General features: G+C 40.0%; 1 protein-coding gene across 2 annotated transcripts in view; it reads left to right on the top strand.

Moving 5' to 3' along the window:
- Nucleotides 1-20,450, top strand: part of LDAH (lipid droplet associated hydrolase) — a 109,104-nt gene that overhangs the window by 70,979 nt on the left and 17,675 nt on the right. For both annotated transcript variants that reach the window (XM_085218100.1, XM_085218099.1), the window contains one exon: nt 1,008-1,248. In XM_085218100.1, coding sequence (XP_085074226.1) covers nt 1,008-1,248 — 241 coding nt within the window. The remainder of the gene's footprint in view (nt 1-1,007; nt 1,249-20,450) is intronic.

Here is a 20,450-nt window from a genome sequence, read left to right as displayed (position 1 = left end):
GTGTATCTTTGAGGCTTTTTCGTATATTAATTATTGTAGCCATGTTTCGCATCCAGGAAAGAGCAGCAAGTATTCTTTGAGAATATTGGTTTGATATTAACATGGAGGTATAATGGAGGGTGCATACACTAATTTGCTTTTAGTTACTGTGGGTGGCATTTTTAATTTCTTTTATGCTAGTTTAAGGCTGCCATGTATTCTGTTGTCACAATATAAAATACCCACTTTAAAACACGTATCTTTCACTCTAGCATGCTAAAAGCAGTGATGTGCACCACTGTGTACATCTCAGTGGTGGGGTTGTGCGCTCATGCTCCTGTCCTTACCAGGCATATTGATATGGAGCTGCCCATTGACAATCCTGTGTGCTGTCAGGCAGTCTGGATGCTGGATGTGGGGCTGCCTGCTGCCCTCTGGTGGGGCAGTGCCTGCTGGACACTGGTGCCTTCCGTCCCATATGGGCTCCCACTGTGTGCTCCCATCCTTAGACCACATTTCCCAACCCAACTTTGTCTTTGGAAAACATTAAGATGATAGCCGTCTTTAGATGGAAGCAGCCTTTCAGCCTCTATCATAAGAAAGAAGAGGACAGACTTTTCAGTAGAGTCCGTTGTAATGAGACAAGAGGAAATGGTTTCAAACATAAAGAGGGGAGATAGAGGCTGGATATAAGGAAGAAGTTTTTTACAGCAAGGGTGGTGAGGCACTGGAGCAGGTTGTTCAGAGAGGTGGTTGATGCCCCAACTCTGGTGACTGACACCCAAGGTCAGGCTGGATGGGGCTCTGAGCACCTGACGGAGCTGTTCATTGCAGGGGAGTTGCACCAGGTGACCTCTAAGGGTCTCATCCAACTCAAGTAATGCTACGATTCTGTGGTCAGAGCACTCAAAAAGCCTATCTATATGCCTACATGTGACAAACCCAAGTGGCAGCCGGGTGACAGCGCCTGCAAGGCTTGGTTGGGTGCTGCAGGTGTTGCTGACTCTCATTTTCTCCTGGTCTCACAGGTCCTCCGCTCCGTGCTGCTGTTTCCCACGATAGAGCGCATGGCCCAGTCCCCACAAGGCAAGCTGATGACCCCACTGCTGTGCAAGCTGCGCTACGCCCTCTACATGCCTGTCTACCTGCTGTCCTTCCTGCCCGAGGGCGTCAAGGCCTCCCTGGTGCGCTTTGCTCTACGGGGCATGAAGACTTGCGATGAATCTTCCATAACGACCTCCGTAAATCTCTTCAGCGTGGATTGCATCGGTGAGCACGTGGGGTTTGTTGGCTGCGGCAGCTTTTGTATTGCTCTCGTTCAGCGAATGTAGACTGGGCTTTTTGCAGACAAAAGCTTAGTACTAAAGCACGAATAAACTGTAAATTGGAAAATTTTCTAAAATTAAAGATTTGTCAATTCAAAAAAAAAAAAAAAAAACTTCAAGGAAAAATAACAAAATACTTTCCCAAAGCATCTATATTTGTTAAGAAAACCCTGACCTATATACTTTTAGCAGTATCTCATGTGATTAAACCATAATTTTACAGTGGATCTTTATTCATCCCTCCTTACTTTTTGCATTTCCTTCATACTGGGTACTGAAATAAATCAATAATCAGTTTCACAAAGATTTCTCCACATAAGCCTTGATTGAACTCTTTCTCTCTGTCATTTTTGTAATCTGAATTGGAGCATTGGTGAATTTAGAAAAAGGCCTTCAGCCTAAAGAGACACATAGAAGTTACTTTGTGCACAGAAGAATTTCAATGATTTTTTGGGCAAAGACAGAAGATTAATGTCCTTCCAGTGATATGGCACACCGTATGCATAGTTTGCAAGTTCTAGAAAAAGGAACAGCTTTAAGACAGAGAATAATTTCAGATAAACTGTTACATTTAGAGTGAAAACCAGAACGTGGATTGTGCTATACTCCAGGTAATTTAGAAGTTAGCAGTTGAAAACAATTTGGAATAGAATTGACATGCTAACACAGTAATAACAGCAAGAAGGAAGTTTAGATTGCATTAATAGTAGTAAAAACACATTCCTAGATTTCCAGTTGTGTTCTGTCTTCTATCAGTTAATTTTACCTCCTAATCGTCCAAACAGATGTGCCAGAGTGACTCTGTGCTTGCAAGTCCCTTTAACCTCATCTGTGAATGTGCTGCTCTGTACCAAAGACTAGCCTGTAGGGTTGTACAGAGGCTGCAAGCAGGATGGGCAGTCAGGTTTTTTTGCTGACAAACCCAGACAGTGCTGTTTATGTTGTACAAAACTGCCCTAAGGATAGTGGCTCCGTTGCAGTACCCTGTACCTGACAAAGTCAGGCTGCTGGTTGATAATGTAAACTCCTGATGGAAGTCGTGTGGTCTGCTGTTTGAGTTCCTGTTAATTTATGGAAATTTTATGATGATGAAAGAGAAAACATCCCTACAGTCATATGTACAGTAGGAATGCAGGCTTCTTCCTTTACTAGTTTAGTCTCAGAGAAAGGTATGTGAAGGTCTGTAGGGTCATACCTCTACAAGCCAGGAATCCTCTGGTCCACACAGATAAAATTCTACCTCTCAAAGCAGGTAGCTGCATCGAGGATTGTGGTGGAAGTGGTCCTTGGCCTGCATTAACCTCCAGAAAATTGTGGCCAGTCATTGTTTGTAAGTGCTGCTTGGCACAGACTACTGCAATGCCAGGAATATTTTAAGAGGGCGGATTTGATGTGCTGCTGTTGGAGCCCAGCTCTTCAGTTTTTCAGTTCCCAAGTGTGTCTGTCCTGACGTGACAGCAGGAGGTAATTTTTCTGGGTGCACCGATGTGTCCAAACTGCAAGGAAAATTGAAGCAAGAAGCCAGGCTGAAGGGGCTTGTTCTCATAGGATGTGATCTCTATGTTCAATTTATTGACTGAATTCATTATACCAGAATGAAAGTCCCTGTGAGCCAATGTCTTATAAAACTTGAATAAATAGGCCTTCTGATGCAACTAGTTCCTCTGGGCTTGTGATATCATCTCTTAGGCAGAATTCCTCTTCAATTCCATCTTTGGAAAGTGATGACATTTTACAGTCCGGTGACTCAGGACCACATGCGTGGATTAATAACCTTAGGGCTTTCTGGATATTGCCTGTTAGCCTTCTCTTGTATTCTTTGTGGACAGTAGTGTAATGCTTCAGCAGAACTTTGCTAAGCTTAGCACAAAAACAGAGACTATCCTACAAAACTGCCCATCCGTGACTTAGTGAAGCCTCTGAATTTGTGATAAATACTTTGTCATGCAATACCTTGTCCCTTAGTAAACTGTTAGATATGATTGAGAAATGTTGAGCAAATTAAGATGTTCCTCCTCTCCAGGAAGGTTGCATGTCAACTCTTTAAAAATACACGTATTGCCTTTGGCATGTACGTCTGTTGCATTACTGTAATTGTAATAAAAGCTGTGATTAAGGGCAGAAAAGATGGTAAAAGTTTCCTTAAGACTAATACGTCCGCTAAAACAAACCAACCTGCCAGGGATTTGTTACCACATCCAAAACTTAGTCACAACAATGTTTCTCTCCTCTAAAAGGAAATGAGGCTTGAAAACTTAACTGCAGTGGAACTATAAGACCTAGTGCTGTTCCCATTGAGCTCAAGAGTCATGAGTGGTGTTCCTGGTCACAAGTAATGTTCCCCAGGGGTCATGCCTGTCCTGTTCGGTATCTTTATTGATGGCCTGAATGATGGCATTGAGTGCACCCTTGGTAAGTTTGCAGATGACAAAAAAAGTTTGGAGAAAGTGTCTATCTGCCTGGAAGTAGTAAGGCCATACAGAGGAATCTGGACAGGCTGGATAGATGGGCTGAGGCCAATGGGATGAAGTTCTACAAGACCAAGTTCTAGATGCTGCACTTTGGCCACAGCAACTCCAGGCAACATTACCGGCTTGGGGAAGAGTGGCTGAAAAACTGTGGAAGAAATGGACCTGGGAGTGTTTGTCAACACTGAGCTGAACAAATGTCAGCAGTGTGCCCAGGCGGCCAAGAAGGCCAATGGCATCCTGGCTTGTGTCAGAAATAGCACTGCTAGCAGGAGTGGGGAAGTGATCATCTCTCTGAACTCAGCTCTGATGAGGCTGCACCTCAAGTACTATGTTCAGTGTTGGGCCCCAAAACTGAACACAAAAAAAACAAAAACAAAAAAGGCATGGAGGCCTTGGAGCGTGTCCCAAGAAAGGCGACAAAGCTGTGAGGGGTCTGAAGCAAGGCCTTATGAGGAGTAGCTGAGAGAGCTGGGGTTGTTCAGTCTGGAGAAGATGAGGCCTAGGAGTGACCTTACCACTCTCTACAACTACCTGAAAGGAGGTTGTGATGAGCCGAGGATCAGCACCTTCTCCACATAACTAGCAATAGGACTAGAGGGAATGGCCTCAAGTTGTGCCAGGGGATATTCAGGATGGACATTAGGAAAAATTTCTTTTCTGAAGGAGTGGTCAGGTGCTGAAATGGGCTGCCCAGGAAGGTGGTTGAATCACTGCAATGGAGGTGTTCAGGAAACATTTAGATGTTGTACTGAGGGTTATGGTTTAATGGAAAATATTGGTGATAAGTGGATGGTTGGACTGATTGATCTTGTAGGTCTTTTCCGACCTTGGTGATTCTACGATTCTATGAAAAGATCCCTTCAGTGGCAATAAAATCAGGCCCTTAGGTGAAACAGTCAGAGAGGTTAGGGTGTTGTGAAGGTAGAATTGTATTACTTGCCTATCCCACTGTTTCAGATTATGTTTGCTCCCACTTCTCATCCAAACTAAGCTTTCCATTGACCCAATTTTACAACTGACAGAATGGAGAAATCCCAGTCAAACAGCAAAAGCATTGTGATTACACTGTCCAGAAAGGTAATGGGATATAAAGTCTAGTCCCAAACGGGAAATAATGCAGAATGAGGAGAGAGAGCAGGGATTGCAAAGAAAGGTGATTGTAGGGTAGAATATAGAGACAAAATAAAATATAGAGGTAAATGTAGAGAATATAGAGGTAAAAATAAAAATGAACCCATTGGAAGTAAGCAAAGGGATCCGAAGACAGTTTGGGGTTTTAAGCTTTTGGCAAAGAAATTTTAGAGCAGAAAAAGTATGACAACTAACTGGAATTGGGATGCTTGCATTCCTGAATGTCTGGGATGAATAGACAGAAAAATTGAACGTTAGTGACCTTAAGTTATCTGAACTGCCATTCTGTGTATTCAGGCTGGCAAAACAAGGATACCCTGGACTGTACAGCAATGGTTATTCCACAAATATTGTATAGTTGTTCAATACTGGAACGTTTTGGCACTCCAGCCTCTTGAAATTTGTAAACATTTCTTTGGTGACAGATGCCAGTAGCAGACTTACAGTGACAGTAAACCATTCTATCTACATAGGACAGGATTTATTGTCCACCAGTTTGACTGGCAAACTTCCTCCATTTGTTTCTGCAGAATTTCCACAAAAGCACAGACATTACATAATAGGTAAACACTGCAAGGCTTTTTCAAGAGGCGGACTCACAGGTCAGAGGTTAATGTCTGGATGACAGGGAAGATACAGATAAGCACAATAGCAAGAAAAACCTCCAACTGGCCCAAACGTGATTGTCCTTTGTGATCTTGAACCTGTGACTTCCCTTGAGGAATCTCCCTGTTTGTTTAACCTATTCATACAGGGGAATACAGAAATCTGGAGAGTGATGGGGGGGGGGAAGGTCTGCTTTGTGGAATTCATGCAGTCTGGGGAGGGGGGAACTCAGAAATCTGAAATGAAAGTTTCAGAGAGGCTTCGGCTGTCACACAAATGAAAGCAGGAGACAGTAGATTTTCATTTTGTTTTATGAGTCCAAGAGATGTTGTAAGAAAACAAGGAGTGAAGATAAAGCGTCACAGATTAGATTTAAACCCTATCTTGCACCAAGTGAGAAGGCATTCAGATTTCATGTAGAGGGTTTGTATTTCATTCGTTTTACAGAGAAAAGAAGTGGTAAGGCAATGTTAGGCAAACTACTTTGAAGCCTAAGTTAAGAAACTGCATACAGTCCACAATCCTGTCTGGGAGGTTAGATGCCCAGCTGAGAGAACCTAGGCTACTTCTGTTCCTTGTCTGTACAGGATGGCAAGATTGCATGCCTGAAATGCCACAGAGGAGGGAGTTCTATCATGGGATAAAATTTTCTGAACTAGCAGGTAGCATCTGGGAGACAAATCTGTATCAAAATATCTGTGAAATGAAGGCTTCTAGTTACTGCAGACTTCTACAATGATGGAATTATAAACCTTTGTGTTTACTCAGTTGTTTGTCTCCAACTGGCAAATTTAATGCTATGTTTGAATTATCCTCATCTTTGGAGTTATCATATCCTGAGATCTGTTTCTATTCCAGTTCTCTCTTCTTAAACAAAGAGATGTTAAATATGATACTATGAGTGGTCTTCATCTGCCCATGTGTGGGCATACCTGCTCCTCATGCAGTTTGCCCTCCAAATCCATCACCATCTTCATAGCCCTCCTTCGGATGCTCTCTAATATTTTTATGTCCTACTTATATCGTGGTGCCCCAAACTATCTGTCCTGCCACACTGTAGCTATTGTTATTCATCTTCCTGCTGGCATCAGAAAGCAGTGTGCTCTGAGTTGTACCCTTGCTGCTGGAAGGACAGGCAGATATCCTAAGCTTTGACTGCATTAAAATTTACAATTGCTGGTTTCTACTGACATAGTCCTATTGTTTACTTCCTACCTTATTTGAAAACTCATTTCACATCTTCGCTTCCACTTCCTGACAAAAAAAAAACAGGAAATTTTTGGAGAAGACTACTTTGAGGCTAAATTGCTGCAGAAATACCTGTCTAACTAAAATACACAGGTAAGGGCAGCGTGTGGCATTAGTTTTCTGACGCTCCTGAGCCACTCCAATTATTCAACTGATATTTTTCAGAGCTATGTATTATTTTAAAGTATAAGGCAAGCATTTTATAAACAAATTCATGTGAAGTGGTGAAATAAGTGTGCTTTGCTCACTCTAATGGGTTCTTTAGAAAGCTATGTACAATGGTGTTTTCTCACACTGAAATTAAAATTGAACTCTTAAAAGGAATGGAAGGTGCAATGAGCCCTTCTAACTAGCACAGAAGGCAGAGCTCTTTTGATTGGAGTTGTATGGAACTGAACTCTCCATTGAGTCATGTAAGGCCAAGGAAACATTGCATATTATATTCTACACTTTCATCTGTGGGATCTGTGTTTTTTTAATTACTAGCAGTTTATGCAGTATTAGTGAAAGTTATCTTCTTAGTTTACACTGAACTGGCAATGTCATTTTATATCAAAAACATTTTAAAAATAACTTGATATTCAAGACAACCAGTGAGCAAGACAACAAGGAGCATTGCTCAAGACAAGCACCGAGCTATTGCCCTGCATCCCGTAGCTGATCATAGGCAGAACTGTACATTGAGGTACATTTCAAGGCAACAGTTTTAGATCTGAAACCTTCTTGACTACTAGTTTAACCTTATAAATATACATTTAGAGATGTTCATCATTAGCAACTTGCAGAAACCTCATCAGCTAGATAGGCAAACTTCTGCCTACAATGAAGAAATCATTCTAAGGATATTTTTTCTACTTTTATAGCTAAATTTGTATAGATTTTCAGAGATGATGTATAGGTGGACAGAACTTCATGAAGAGCAGAAATTGCCATCACAATGAGCAAATTGCACCTACACAAACTAAATAACTTTATATCTGGAAGTGTAGTGTAGCATAGAATGCGCACAAGGATGAAGCTCAGCAGATCCCCTTTCTTCTTCTTACATGCATTCCTTGATACCTCACGGGGCATAAAGAGGTCAAAACAACAGAGCAGACAACCTCTCTCCTTCTCATTAGCTTCTAAGTAGTATTCAGGAGAAAAAATTCCTGAAATCAGGAATCATCTCTGACAAGATGCTTTTTGCCTGTATCTGGTCTTACAACACCACATACTGCCCAGGATGAGAAGGCATCTGTAGACAGCCCAGAGTCTGACCCAGCATGCTAAATCTGCTCACAGAATCACAGAATGGACAGGGTTGGAAGGGACCTCAAGGATCATTCATCTCCAACCGCCCTGCCACACGCAGGGCCACCAACCTCCGCATTTAATACCAGACCAGGCTGCCCAGGGCCCCATCCAACCTGGCCTTGAACACCTCCAGGGATGGACGGGCATCCACAACCTCTCTGGGCAGCTGTTCCAGCACCTCACCACTCTCACGGTAAAGAATTTCCCTCTGACATCCAGCCTAAATTTTCCCTCCTTCAACTTGAAACCATTTCCCCTTGTCCTGCTCCTGCCGTGTTTCCCTGCAGGCTCCTGTGTGCTGTCACAGTTGAGCCCTATCCACTTCTGACATTTTAAGTGATGATCGTAATATGTATTTCTGCAGAGTGTTTAAGAGTGTTTCCTTACCTGTGGAAACATAGTAATATTTTATCACCTGCTTCACAGGAAAAGGGGCCAAAGAATAACAGCCTTTAATATTTTCATGTTTCCTCTGCTACTGTTTATTTTCCTGTGTGATGCCTGACTAAAATGTTTGTTTAATGTTGTCGGACAACTCACCTTACCAAGGCTGCACTTCAGCCGATGGAAAAAGCTCACATCTGCTTTATTCTTTCTGGGAGTGAACTAAAGTTTTCCTCATTTAAAAGTAGGATGCTTATATTAAATTACTGGAGGAAAGCAATGACTTTTATATATTTATAGCCCTGTTTATTTTTAAAGTCAATCTGCTTCATAATTTACCTCATTTCCAAAAGAAAGAAAGACATTTAACAAGGACTTTTATTACTTGCAAAACCTTTTACTTTCCTGTGAAAATCTTGTGAAAATAATAGTAATAATGTGGAAATTTCTCATTGGTTTTATTTCTGTTAATTATTCCTCTTCTTGGGGGAAAAACTCAATGTAAAAGACTCCCATCGTAAATATTACTCATAAGGCGTGAATGTTTTGATAGTAGAACTGCTGATAATTTCCATGAAATGTGAGGCCCATTTGGGATTTGGCTTGGGAAAGGAAGATTGTTTATTCACCCCTGGTGCGGTTTCATCCCTAGGGATCTGATTTACTCCCACAGACTTGCAAGGAGTCTAGCAATACCTTGCAAATGGCATTGAAAGAAAAGGGTAACCAGCAAAGTGGGAAGGATGTTGAAAATAAGTAAATGCCATTTAAATGCTAGCAGCTACAGTTCCTTTTTACCCACTGTCACCTGCCTGTTGTCCATCCTGACCAGTTCAGGATGGATGTTGGGAAATACTCCTCAAAAGGATGGTCAGGTGCTGGAATGGGCTGCCCAGGGAGATGGTGGACTCACCGACCCTGGAGGTGTTCAGGGAACATTTAGACATTGTGTTGAGGGACATGGTTTAGTGAGACCTATTGGTGATAGGTAGATGGTTGGACTGGACGATCTTAAAGGTCTTTTCCAACCTTGGTGATCTATGATTCTAATGTATTCTGTGTAACTAAGGGCAACACAATCTGTGTGTAATTCCTGTACTCAGCTAACACAATATTTCACACAGAATCAAAGAATCATAATATGGCAGGAGTTGGAAGGGACCTCTAGAGTCCATTGAGTCCAATCCCCCTCCTAAAACAGGTTCCCTACAGCAGCTTGCATAGGTAGACATCCAGACATGTCTTTAATATCTCCAAAGGAGGCTTCACAACCTCTCTCGGCAACCTGTTCCAGTGCTCTGTCACACTCACTGTAATGTTATTCAGCATATTTGTGTGGAATTTCCTATGTTCCAGTTTTTGGCTATTGGTCTTTGTCCTATCACTACACACAACTGAAAAGAGTCTGGCCTCATCCAAATGCTTCCAGCACTTTCAGTATTTATAAACATTGATCATATCTCCTCTCAGTCTTCTCTAGGCTGAACAGACTCAGGTCTCTCAGTCTTCCCTTGTATGGGAGATGCTCCAGGACCTAAATCATCTTTGTCACCCTCTGCCGAACTCTTTCTAGTGTACTCCACAGTACTCCAGATGTGGCCTCATCAAGGCAGAATGAGGGGAAAGATCAGCCCCCTTGACCTGCTGGCCATGCTCTTTTTATTGCACTCCAGGATACCATTGGCCTTCTTGGCCACAGGGGCACACTGCTGGCTCATGGCCAGCCTGTTGTCCACAAGGACACCAAGAATCTTCTCTGCAAAGCTCACCTCTAGCAGGTCATCCTTCTAACCTGTACTGATGCATGCAGTTATTTTTCCCCAGCTGCAGGACTCTACACTTGATCTTGCTGAACCTCATCAGGTTCTTCTCCACCCAGCTCTCCAGTTTGTCCAGGTGTTGCTGAATGGCAGCATAGCATTCAGGTTCATCAGCCGTTCCTTCCAGCTCTGTATCATTAGCAAACTTTATGAGGGTCAAGGTCCAGCAGCCCTCCTCTCCTCATTGGCTCCTCTACTGCCTGCATTATAAAGTTATCTTCAATACATTGCAGGAACTTCCTGGGCTGTGCATGCCTGGCCATGCTGCTAATACAACAAATATCAGGATGGTTGAAGTCCCCCGTAGAACCTGTGTCCAGAATCACAAGGCTACTTCCAGTTGTTTGTAGAAAACCTAATCAACTTCCTCCTTCTGATCAGGTGGCTTATAATACACAGCCACAACAATGTCACCCATATTAGCCTGGCCCTTAATTCTCCCCCACAAGCTCTCCACTCCATTGTCATTCACCCCCAGGTGGAGCTCAATTCATTCTAGTTACTCTCTCACATACAGAGCAACCTCACCACCTGGCCTTGCTGGCCTGTCTTTCCTAAAAAAAGATTAGCCATCCATGACATGCTTTGCTTTTGCTTCTTGTCGGGACAACATCCTCAAGTGCTCATTGTCTGCCCTCCTAACTCTTTAACATGATGAACATCTCTGTATAGCATTGTTATGGGTCTTTGAAGGAATTGCTGGTTTGTCTTGAGCAATTCCAGTGCACAAGATTGCTTACTGGTTAGAGCAATGGTTAAGTGTATTTACAATGAGTTTTCCTACCTATTAAATCCACTCCACCTCAGAGGAGTTCACCCCGTTCGCAGGAGGGAGTTACTCAAGTTGTTGAGCTCCATCCGGCATCCACAAGGGGGCTTCAGCATCACCTTCTAATCCAGAAAGCCACTTAAAACAGATCTCCATAAAGCTAATCAATGGCTTCAACACTTGTCTAGGAAAGCATATTTATTCCCAGTAGAGCCCATGCAGAAAGCACAGTGTGCGAATGCTAACTTGCTGCACACTGTCCATCCTGTCCTCTCCCTGAGGGACTAAGCACCACCATCACCGGTCCCATCCCTTCCCTCTTACAGAAGAAGAGAGCAGATACTTGCCACAACCAAAAATTGGAACAGAGCAGATATCTCACCATCCCAGCCAACTGTTCTCTGTGTGAAAACTTAAACTGAAGATTAATTTCCCCAGCCGAGGGCGAGTTCTGTCATTTGAAGATAATGGGAGTTGCTTCCAAGTAATTCAGGGCAGGATTAAGTCCACAGACATTTCAGTTTCAGTCACACACCTCACTTCTATTGCACATGCTTCATCACACAAAGTAAATTAGTGTTTTTCACACTCCTTAACAAAGCATCTATTGTTTGTAAAGCACCTGGATATTATTGTTGAATAACTTTTGATATATTTTTTGCCATCACATTTTGCCAGTACATTTCCTCAAGCACAGCTGACTGGTTTTCTTGTGTAGTTCTGATCTTTCTGCAGCTTTAGTACCAAGCAGATTAAATAAGTCTGTCATAACAAATGCAGCTAGTTCTGCCTATTTATGTTAATCATTCTGTATTAATTGGTATATTTTCATTCTAAATTCAAGTGTAAACTGAACAGCATCAAAAGTCAATGTTTACATCTTCTAGGCCTCTAAACATCAACATAATGTGTATGTGCATGTGTGGATGCTCATGTTCCTGCTTTAGTCATCCTTGACACTAAGCAGTTCCTTCTGTTTGATGTTTTAAACAATGTTATACGATATTTCCAAGATTGCTGTTGGCAATAATTACCAGCAGAAAATATGTTTTCCCCATAGGAAATTACACTGCTGTTTGGTATTATTAGTTTGTACCACTGTGTTCTCAGTCTGTCTGATGAATGACAGAGATTGCTTCCTTAAGAGCAAAGGATCAGCTGGAAAGGAAACTAGTGTCGCACTCCCGTGAAGACCCTTACAATAAGATAGGCAACTGACCAGGAAAAAAGCTCCGACCAGATACTAGTACAGTCCCTGAGGAAAAAATATTTTCAAAAGCTCAGTCTGCTTTATGCAAGGCATTTCAGTTTAGCATGAGAATCCAACGTAGAACTGATGAATCATTTAGCAATTTAAGCAATTTGTCTTTAGAGTTGAGAGAACATTTGAAAGAGTCGTATTACAACATGTCAAGGTGCAGATTTTCTGTTGCACATGAAAATAGTAATCTTTGGCAAGAATCTTCCCATTGAAATTAAACTATTTTCTTCTTCTACCTCATTTCCCTCACTCAGAAAAACAAGCAAATCTCTGCATGCATATCTACAATTCAATGCTGCACAGCCACTGATTTAGAAATAGACTGTTAAATCTGTGGAACAGAAAGGATGTTTTTCCTGATAGTTTGAATAGCCTCTGACACACTGAAAGCCAAGCTCCTGACTGGGACCTTTAGCAATCCCACACAGTGCACCTAATTCCTAGTTAAGAAATAATAATGAGGCAGTCAGTTTTCAGTAGGACCTCTTCCATTTTGCTGCATTTACCAACAAATTGTCAATTTACTTATATGCTGTACAATTTACCTTTAATGAAGCCAGGAATGGGGATTAAAACTTGCCAATGTTTTGTGCGTTTTAAAATATTTCTCAGGCATTTCATAATACCAGATTATTGTGAAATTATCCTGCTGCCAGGCAGATTTACTAAGGAAGGCCTCAGTGAAGCATTCTGGGAGAGGGAAACCAAGAATTTTTAGAGGTTCTTTGGAATTCCCTCGTGTGACATAAGAAAGCATCATTTCAGGCTTTTCTATGTGTAGCACTGCCAGTACCTGACAAAATGTGTCCCCAGTCTTTTCTGCAGCCCTTGGCCAACACAAATAATAGTCTAAAGTAACAGCAATAAGCAATTAAATAGCAAAGGGTGAAATAGCAGATGCATTCTGTGGAGAAAAACAAATTGACAGTAAATGATGGTTTTCCAGGGCAGGGCATCAGAAATGTCCTGGGAAACTGGAAAGTCAGCGTGAGAAAGAAGGATGTATGGAAACTAACTATAGATAGTGAAAGATTGTTACAACTGACCACAATGGAATGAGATTTCTTGTTTTTGACAAGGCTCAAGACATGGTTATTAAAACCACTGTACTTCCTAAAAGGAATATTTGCAAGTATGCATGGGTTTACAGAGGCTGGATCGCTGTCAATCAAACCAACATCATGGGAGCTTTGGCTTCTTAAGGTATGAAGATGCTACTCACAATGACATACTTAGTAAATAATACTTGATTAAGAATTTATTGGGAAAAATTAAAAAAAAACTTGCATATAGCTATGAGCAGAAGTGCACTCCTGAAAGTTGTGAAATTAAGGTAGACAGAGATCTTCTAAGAGTTCAAAGTAGTACTGTGAAGAAATAATAGCTGAGCTAGGCAGTATGCAGGTAATGTAAATTACAACAGTATGAAAAATGAAGTAGTGTTGCAAGCCTTTATAAAATACAGAGCCATTTGTTAGTTGGTTTAACAGACCTAGGTGGGTAACTAACGGAATCAGATCATCAGTATGAAGAGATGTAACTTGCTCAGGAAAGAGAGACTCAGAGAAGGGAAGAGGACAGATGTGAAGGGAGAAAAATTGAACTTCAGATATCCACATTCTGTATGTGAATCCCATGACAGATATTGAAAATATGATAAATTAGAATTGTTTGGACTAAACAAGAGAAAAGTCAAGAACATAAGAGTTTTCAAATAAAGGAATAATAATTTAATATCTGTGGTAGCAGAAATAAGGTGCAACAGAAGGATTCAGATAAGACTTCAGTTAATTACAAGAATGGAATTCTTCACAGGAAATAATGCAGTTTTGTCATCCACAGTGACAGGTGTTGTGCAAGCATTAATTAGAAATTGAACAAATGTAAGTATTAACATACTAACTTAAAAGTTCTATTGAATTACATAGGAACTAGTAGCTGAAAGTAAGTGCCAAAGCCCGTCCTGTCCACTGTCTTGCTGTGAACAACAGTCAGAATGAAATGCTTCCAAAGGGGAAAAACTCCACAGTCTGCGCTGGCAGTTAATAGAGGTATTGTTCTTAGAGGTAGAACCCAAAAGGCCTGAGGCCTTTTTGATAATATGGAGATTTAAATTTTGGTTCTAGTTCATTAAGAGACTTCTAAAGTTTTGTTGATTTCCAAAGTCTTTGTTGTCACTTGTTTATTCTTTGCCTTAACAAGCTCTTAGGAGTTCTACAGCTGTATGATACATGTTGTAAAATGGATGTTCTTTTACTGGCTCTGATATTTCAACCTTCTGATATTCCTTTGTATTACAAATGAGTTGCCAAAGATTTTTGAAGAACCGGAGGGATCTGTTGTGGGATCTGATTGCATTTCAGATTTGTGGGTTTTAATCATACGTATTAAATGCCTAAAACATGAGGGAGGACAGAAGCCAGTTGGAAAGTGGTATTTGGAAAATAACTAAATGACATTTGACTTGGAAAAATGAGGGGAAAAAATGCATCTGAAACAGGTTCTCAGTAGGTGAAGAACAGAATCAGGGGAAGCCAGAAGTAGGGGGCATATGAAGACTTTCTCCACGCCATTCATGTGAGTGAATTTGTCCAACTTGGAAAATCATATCGGGTATTCTTCCAAATTTAATGCTGTTGAAACTGCACTGTCAAAGCCTTGAAGTAAAAATCTGGCTTCATGTTTCTCCTTGTACCCATTCCAAAGCATAGCTCCTACTAAGTTACAAAATAGAGCAATATTTTGATGTGTGGGGCATAATAAATTTACACCTACAGCCACAATCTTGTTGATAGAGTCAACATAATCTGAAGCCAACAGAAGTGGAGAAATGAAATAAGCTCGGGTAACCCTTTGTAGGGTAAAATTTATATTATCTGTTGAACAAGCTGTTGAAGAATGTGGTGTGTATCCATTAAAGTGTCTAGATTGGGGCTATCTTCATAACCACTCATTTTTGTTGGAAAAGGAACTGTTCTGATTATTTCCTTAAGTACTTAGCCAATTAAGTTGATCTTTTTGTCCTTTGTATTGTTTCTGCTGTTTCATTCGTATGGCATCTCTTTCTGTCTATTATTTCTGTCACAGAAAATTCATCTCCTTAGCATAACAAAGAATACAATATTGTTTTTACGTAATGAAGATGCTGACTGCAGATCAAAACCACACAGAACAACACAGATTCAATTTTTAAATGTTTAGGGGTGTGTATGTCCCTCAAAGTTTATCAGGGCTAGGTCTGAAGTAGCAAACTCCAGTTTGTATTTTATGGATATGTGCAACCATTTTTTTGTGTGTTGAAACACAGTTGTCTTTATGGAATATCTTTAATTTCCATGGACAGCATTATGTGACCGCTCAGTTTCCAGTGTGAGTTTACAATTAATCTAGCCTTAATCTAATCTTTTCCTTGCAAATAAGCAAGCAAACGATCTTTGGACATTCAGTCAACAAGAAGTTCAAAGACTTGAGGAAAAAACAATTACTTCAGTGCAAGAACAGGAAATCTCTGTCTCGTTTCAAGATTCAAGTATAAAAAGAAATTTTCTCTCTCCCAGGTTAGAATCATGTTTTTTCACTTTTGCACAGCTTTCCAGCTTCCAGCATATCTATAGAGACTACTGACAACGTATCAGTTCAGGATTTAGTTCTAAAATCTTCAGAATGTAATAACAACGCTGCTAGACATGTGTTTCTTCTGAATCAGGAAATCTTTTATTTCATATTTCATTTGCTTGACTGCATTGTGGATACATCAGTCTGTTTGAGCTCACTAGATGCAGGTATTCACCTAACAACTGGCTAATTGAATTGGTGGTTAAATAACCCTAAGCACTGAAAAGCTTGATTGATTTCAGTCATTATTGTTTGTGAAAACTAATAATTTAGTTGAAGGATATTAAGTCCTTGCTGTGACACTCTGGGTTAAAGAGCTACCAATGATGTAAAGCACTCTTTTCTTTTCTGGATCCTTGATTTGAGCCCAATCAGAGTTCCTCTATCACAAAACCACCACAAATAAATCAAACACATTTTGGCACAGTTTGTCGTCTCTGCTTAGCAAGTGTATGAGACTAAACTGACACTGATCCTTAATCACCTTTAATCCATAGAGAGGGAATGATCCTACTGGGGCAGGAGAAAGGTCATTGGCAGGATCATGGGGAGAAAGTAAGTTGGCAGTTAATTTCTTAAATCTGACCTGTGAATAAATGAAAGGCTTCCATTTCAGGTTAATCTGTGAAGCAGCATATATATATAAAAGATTTGCATAGAAAGAAGTTATGCTATTTTGAGAAGTCATTATGAGTTAAAAGCATGGTGTCCGTGGTATTTGCCTTTTGAAACGTTGATTTCACTTCTAACTTGTTAGACCTTATTATTTATAATAATGTATAATTGACAATAGCTTTTTTTCATTATTAAATTCTAATTACTTGGCTATGATTTATAAGAGGCAACAGCAGCTTGAATTGGAATTGACTATTAAAAATGATGTGGAGTTCTACAGCTTCTCCAGGTACACTGACATGTTTCTTTCCTATGTTTCTTTTTCACTCTTTTCATTTGTGCATGAGAAGTGCTTTTCCTTTCCTAATTGCTATGTAAAATACGCATGTGAATGGATATTTGCAGAGGCCCAGGCCCTGTGGAGACTGATGTTATGTTCTCTGCTTTCTGTGTTTTGGATTATCCCAGTGACCCAGGCCATGTTGTAATATATCAGACCTGCATAAGGATTTAAAGGAATGGGATTAGACCAAGAAAATTCAGAAAAAAAAAAAAATTGCTAACACAGGCCTTAAGCTGTGAAACTTGATGAACAAAAATACTTCAGCAGGAGAAGTGGAGAGCTTCTATGCCTTCAGAACTTTTAGACTGATTCAAGACTAACTAATCTTTAAGAGCTCATTTCCTAAACAGAGAACATAGAGGTAAAGGGCTTTTGCCATTCATGCAAAGGATGTGAGAAGAATGCTCCTTCCAGATTCTCTTCAGAAGAGCACCGGAGTTCATGTATTCTCAGTAGATAGAGATGATTTATCACTGTGAGCCAGGGTTTAGGGTTCAACCCTGGCCTCATTCTTTCAACCTGTCTTTGCTGGGTAACATGCTTTCTGTTCCTTGTGTCTGTTTTTAAGCAGAGTTCTGAAGTGATCACATTCATTTCCATGAGAGTTCAGTTCTCATTTTGAGATCTATATATCCAGATTACCAAAGGAACCAATGAGTTTGGTGATAATCTCCTTCACACGTCTCGTTGTCGCTGTGCCGCAGTGAGTCCTCTAAGTGACAGATATTTTCATGGTTAATCACAAGTTAATTTTGTCCTTCCGAAAGGAGACTGAACTGTCTTGCTTCAGTAGAACACTGCGTCCATTGGGCAACTTCTAATAAAGCTCACGTCAGCACTGATGTATACAAATTCATTTTATGACAAGATGAATTTATTACAGTTGAACCAAATATCAATTATAGCTTGATTGAAGACCTACTTTGGTTAAAATACAGGAAGGTTCTGATCCTTCAAACATCTGACATCATTACTTTGAGCATCCCTGTTAAAATCAACGAGGCAGCAGATCGTATGCAGAAGTATATGTGTATGTGTGTAGTATTGTGTCCTCCAAAATTTCCTTGGCTTTACTTAAAGAACTAATTTAAATTCAGCGAATATAAATTGTGATGCTAATAATTAAATAATGAAATAGAAATTAAATTGTATAAGGCACATCCTGACTTTGGGTACTTAGGTATTAGCGCTGGTTTTGATGTATTCTTTATGAGATTATTTTGAAGATTTTATTGTTTGATGATTGTAAAATGCAACTCTAAAGGTAGTAATGAACAACTCTAAAGGGACATGACCAGTTTAGCTCTATAAATTTCATTACTGTTAAATAAATGTATTTTTTAAGGACTAATTAATAGTTCTTATATTTCTACAATGCTCTTCACATCAAGAGTTGTTAAGTCTGCAAAACCCACGTTGCCATGGCATCCCACATTCAGTCTTATCTTTCACATGTGATGATTTCTCAGAATACTAATTTCAATCTTAGATTCCCTTTAGGGCCCATACATTTCTCACTTCAGCAAGTGGTGCAATACAGTAGTAAATGCCAAATACCAAAGCTACGTTGCTCCTAATTTCATCATGGACACCAAGGTGACAACTGTGATACGACTTCCACATCGTCAATTATGGGGATTTCCCATGTTAGCATTTTGAGCCAGGTTCCTGGATGTTCCTGGATGGGCTTTATTTTGTGCTGTGACTCATTCTGCAAATTTTGGTGAGACTGCTTCATCATTCAGTAATTTCAGCACGTGGGCTCTGGGTTGCATTTTATATTGTCCTTGTAAAAAACCAATGAACATTTTTCAGGGCTGTAGGACTCCTGATAATGATTCTGGGAACCTAAAGAGATTTGCAGCCAAGGCAAGCATTAGCATTTGATGCGAACTTTTCAAGAGCTGGTGGAGCAGGTGACAGGCACTGACCAGGAGAATTTCACAAGGGAACCTTCCTTTGGACAGGTCAAGGAAAGATTTCTGAGACCATTCCTTTTATATATCTTATCTTCTCTGACTGTGGCCACTTCACAGCCTGATTTTCAGAGCTGCTCAAAATAACAGTCCCTGGGAGTCCTTTGAGATGGCTTTCTAATTAGGCACAAAAAGAAAGTGAATTTTTCTGAGTTATTTCCTTTGAAAAAGCAGCTCAGTATTCATGTAATAATGAAACAGAAAAGCTTTTTTTTTTTTTTTTTTTTTTTTTTTTAAATAGGAAAGAGATAAATACTCAAAAAATGCCAAGGTTAGCAAAGTATAGTTGAGGAAATAGCAGAGGTATTTCTCCCTGAACTTGTGACTTTGCTTATGAGAAAAATAGCTTCTCTGAAGAAGTTGCATCAGCAAGAGAGAAGAAAGTTAAAAGTTACTCTTTGTGCTCTAGAATGGTATCTCTTTCAGTATAGCTTTGCAAGGTAATGTGATTTAAAGGAAAGCAGTAGATTTGGGATATTTTGACTTTAATAAGGATTTTTACATCGTCTCCCATAGTATCCTTACAACGAAGCTCGAGAAGTGTGACATACCTGAAACAACTATTAGACAGCTGTGTGACTGGAAAGTGGGGATCAGGAAAGATTGTTAGAAACATAAATTAATCACTTTTTCGTATATATTTGCCCTAAGATTACTTGCATCAATTTTATCTGCTGTGAGAGGAGCATAGAGCAGCATGCTTGGATAGTTAACGGCATATAACTTTAAAGAAGTACTTCCTTTTATTCTTCTGCATTTTAATGTGTGGCACTGTAAGACAGGGAAATACAGCTGTATAATAAATATTGTGACTGTTGGTAACAACACTTCTTTAACTTCACTTCTCTGACTGCACCACTGTTCTTAGTTGTGCAATATCCCACAGCCGGTGTGACACTCAGTGTGCACACTGCTTCGGATGCATATTGTTCATTCATGTTACAGGGCATGTATAATGGTACTGCAGATTTTTCATCATCAAATTCCTATTATTTATGAAACATAATGCATAGCTTCATTGCATTTTTGAGTAAATATGCATAGTGAGTAACATTCATCTTATCGGTCTCAGAATTTCTGATTTCCTTCCTTGCATTAATTTAGAAACTTCTGAGGGAAAAGAATAGTTTGTGCTCTTATGCATATAAGCTACTTAACAATTCTTGAATTTGAATTTTGTTTACTGAGTTGATGTTTTCTCTCTGCTGTTTCACTTTCACATTTCTCACTGCCTGCCTCATAAACTGACTTGCATGAATTACCTGAGCAAATGCTGTAAGTAAACTACTAATCTCTTGGTCAGACCATTAAGAAATAAATAACCCATGACTTTATACATGAAGCTGGACTAAATCTCAGGCCAGGACTCATCTCACCTCAGTTCAGACATTTAACTCATGTTGAGATGGTTAAGATCTAAAGGTGAAAAGTCATCTGAGGTGGTGAATTAATCTACCCCATAAATGATCAATTCACCAGTTGAGTTCAGTGATTATTTACAGGTATTGGTAGTAATCACTACTGCACTGTATTTGGAATGAATTTAGACTTTATTCCTTTCTGTGATGAAAATGATCTAATCTTTTTTCTTTGCTTCCCAAATATTCCTTA

Source organism: Meleagris gallopavo, chromosome 2, assembly GCF_905368555.1.
Source record: "Meleagris gallopavo chromosome 2, MGAL_WU_HG_1.1, whole genome shotgun sequence".
Lineage (NCBI taxonomy): Eukaryota > Metazoa > Chordata > Aves > Galliformes > Phasianidae > Meleagris > Meleagris gallopavo.
This window is presented reverse-complemented; position numbering and strand designations above follow the sequence as displayed.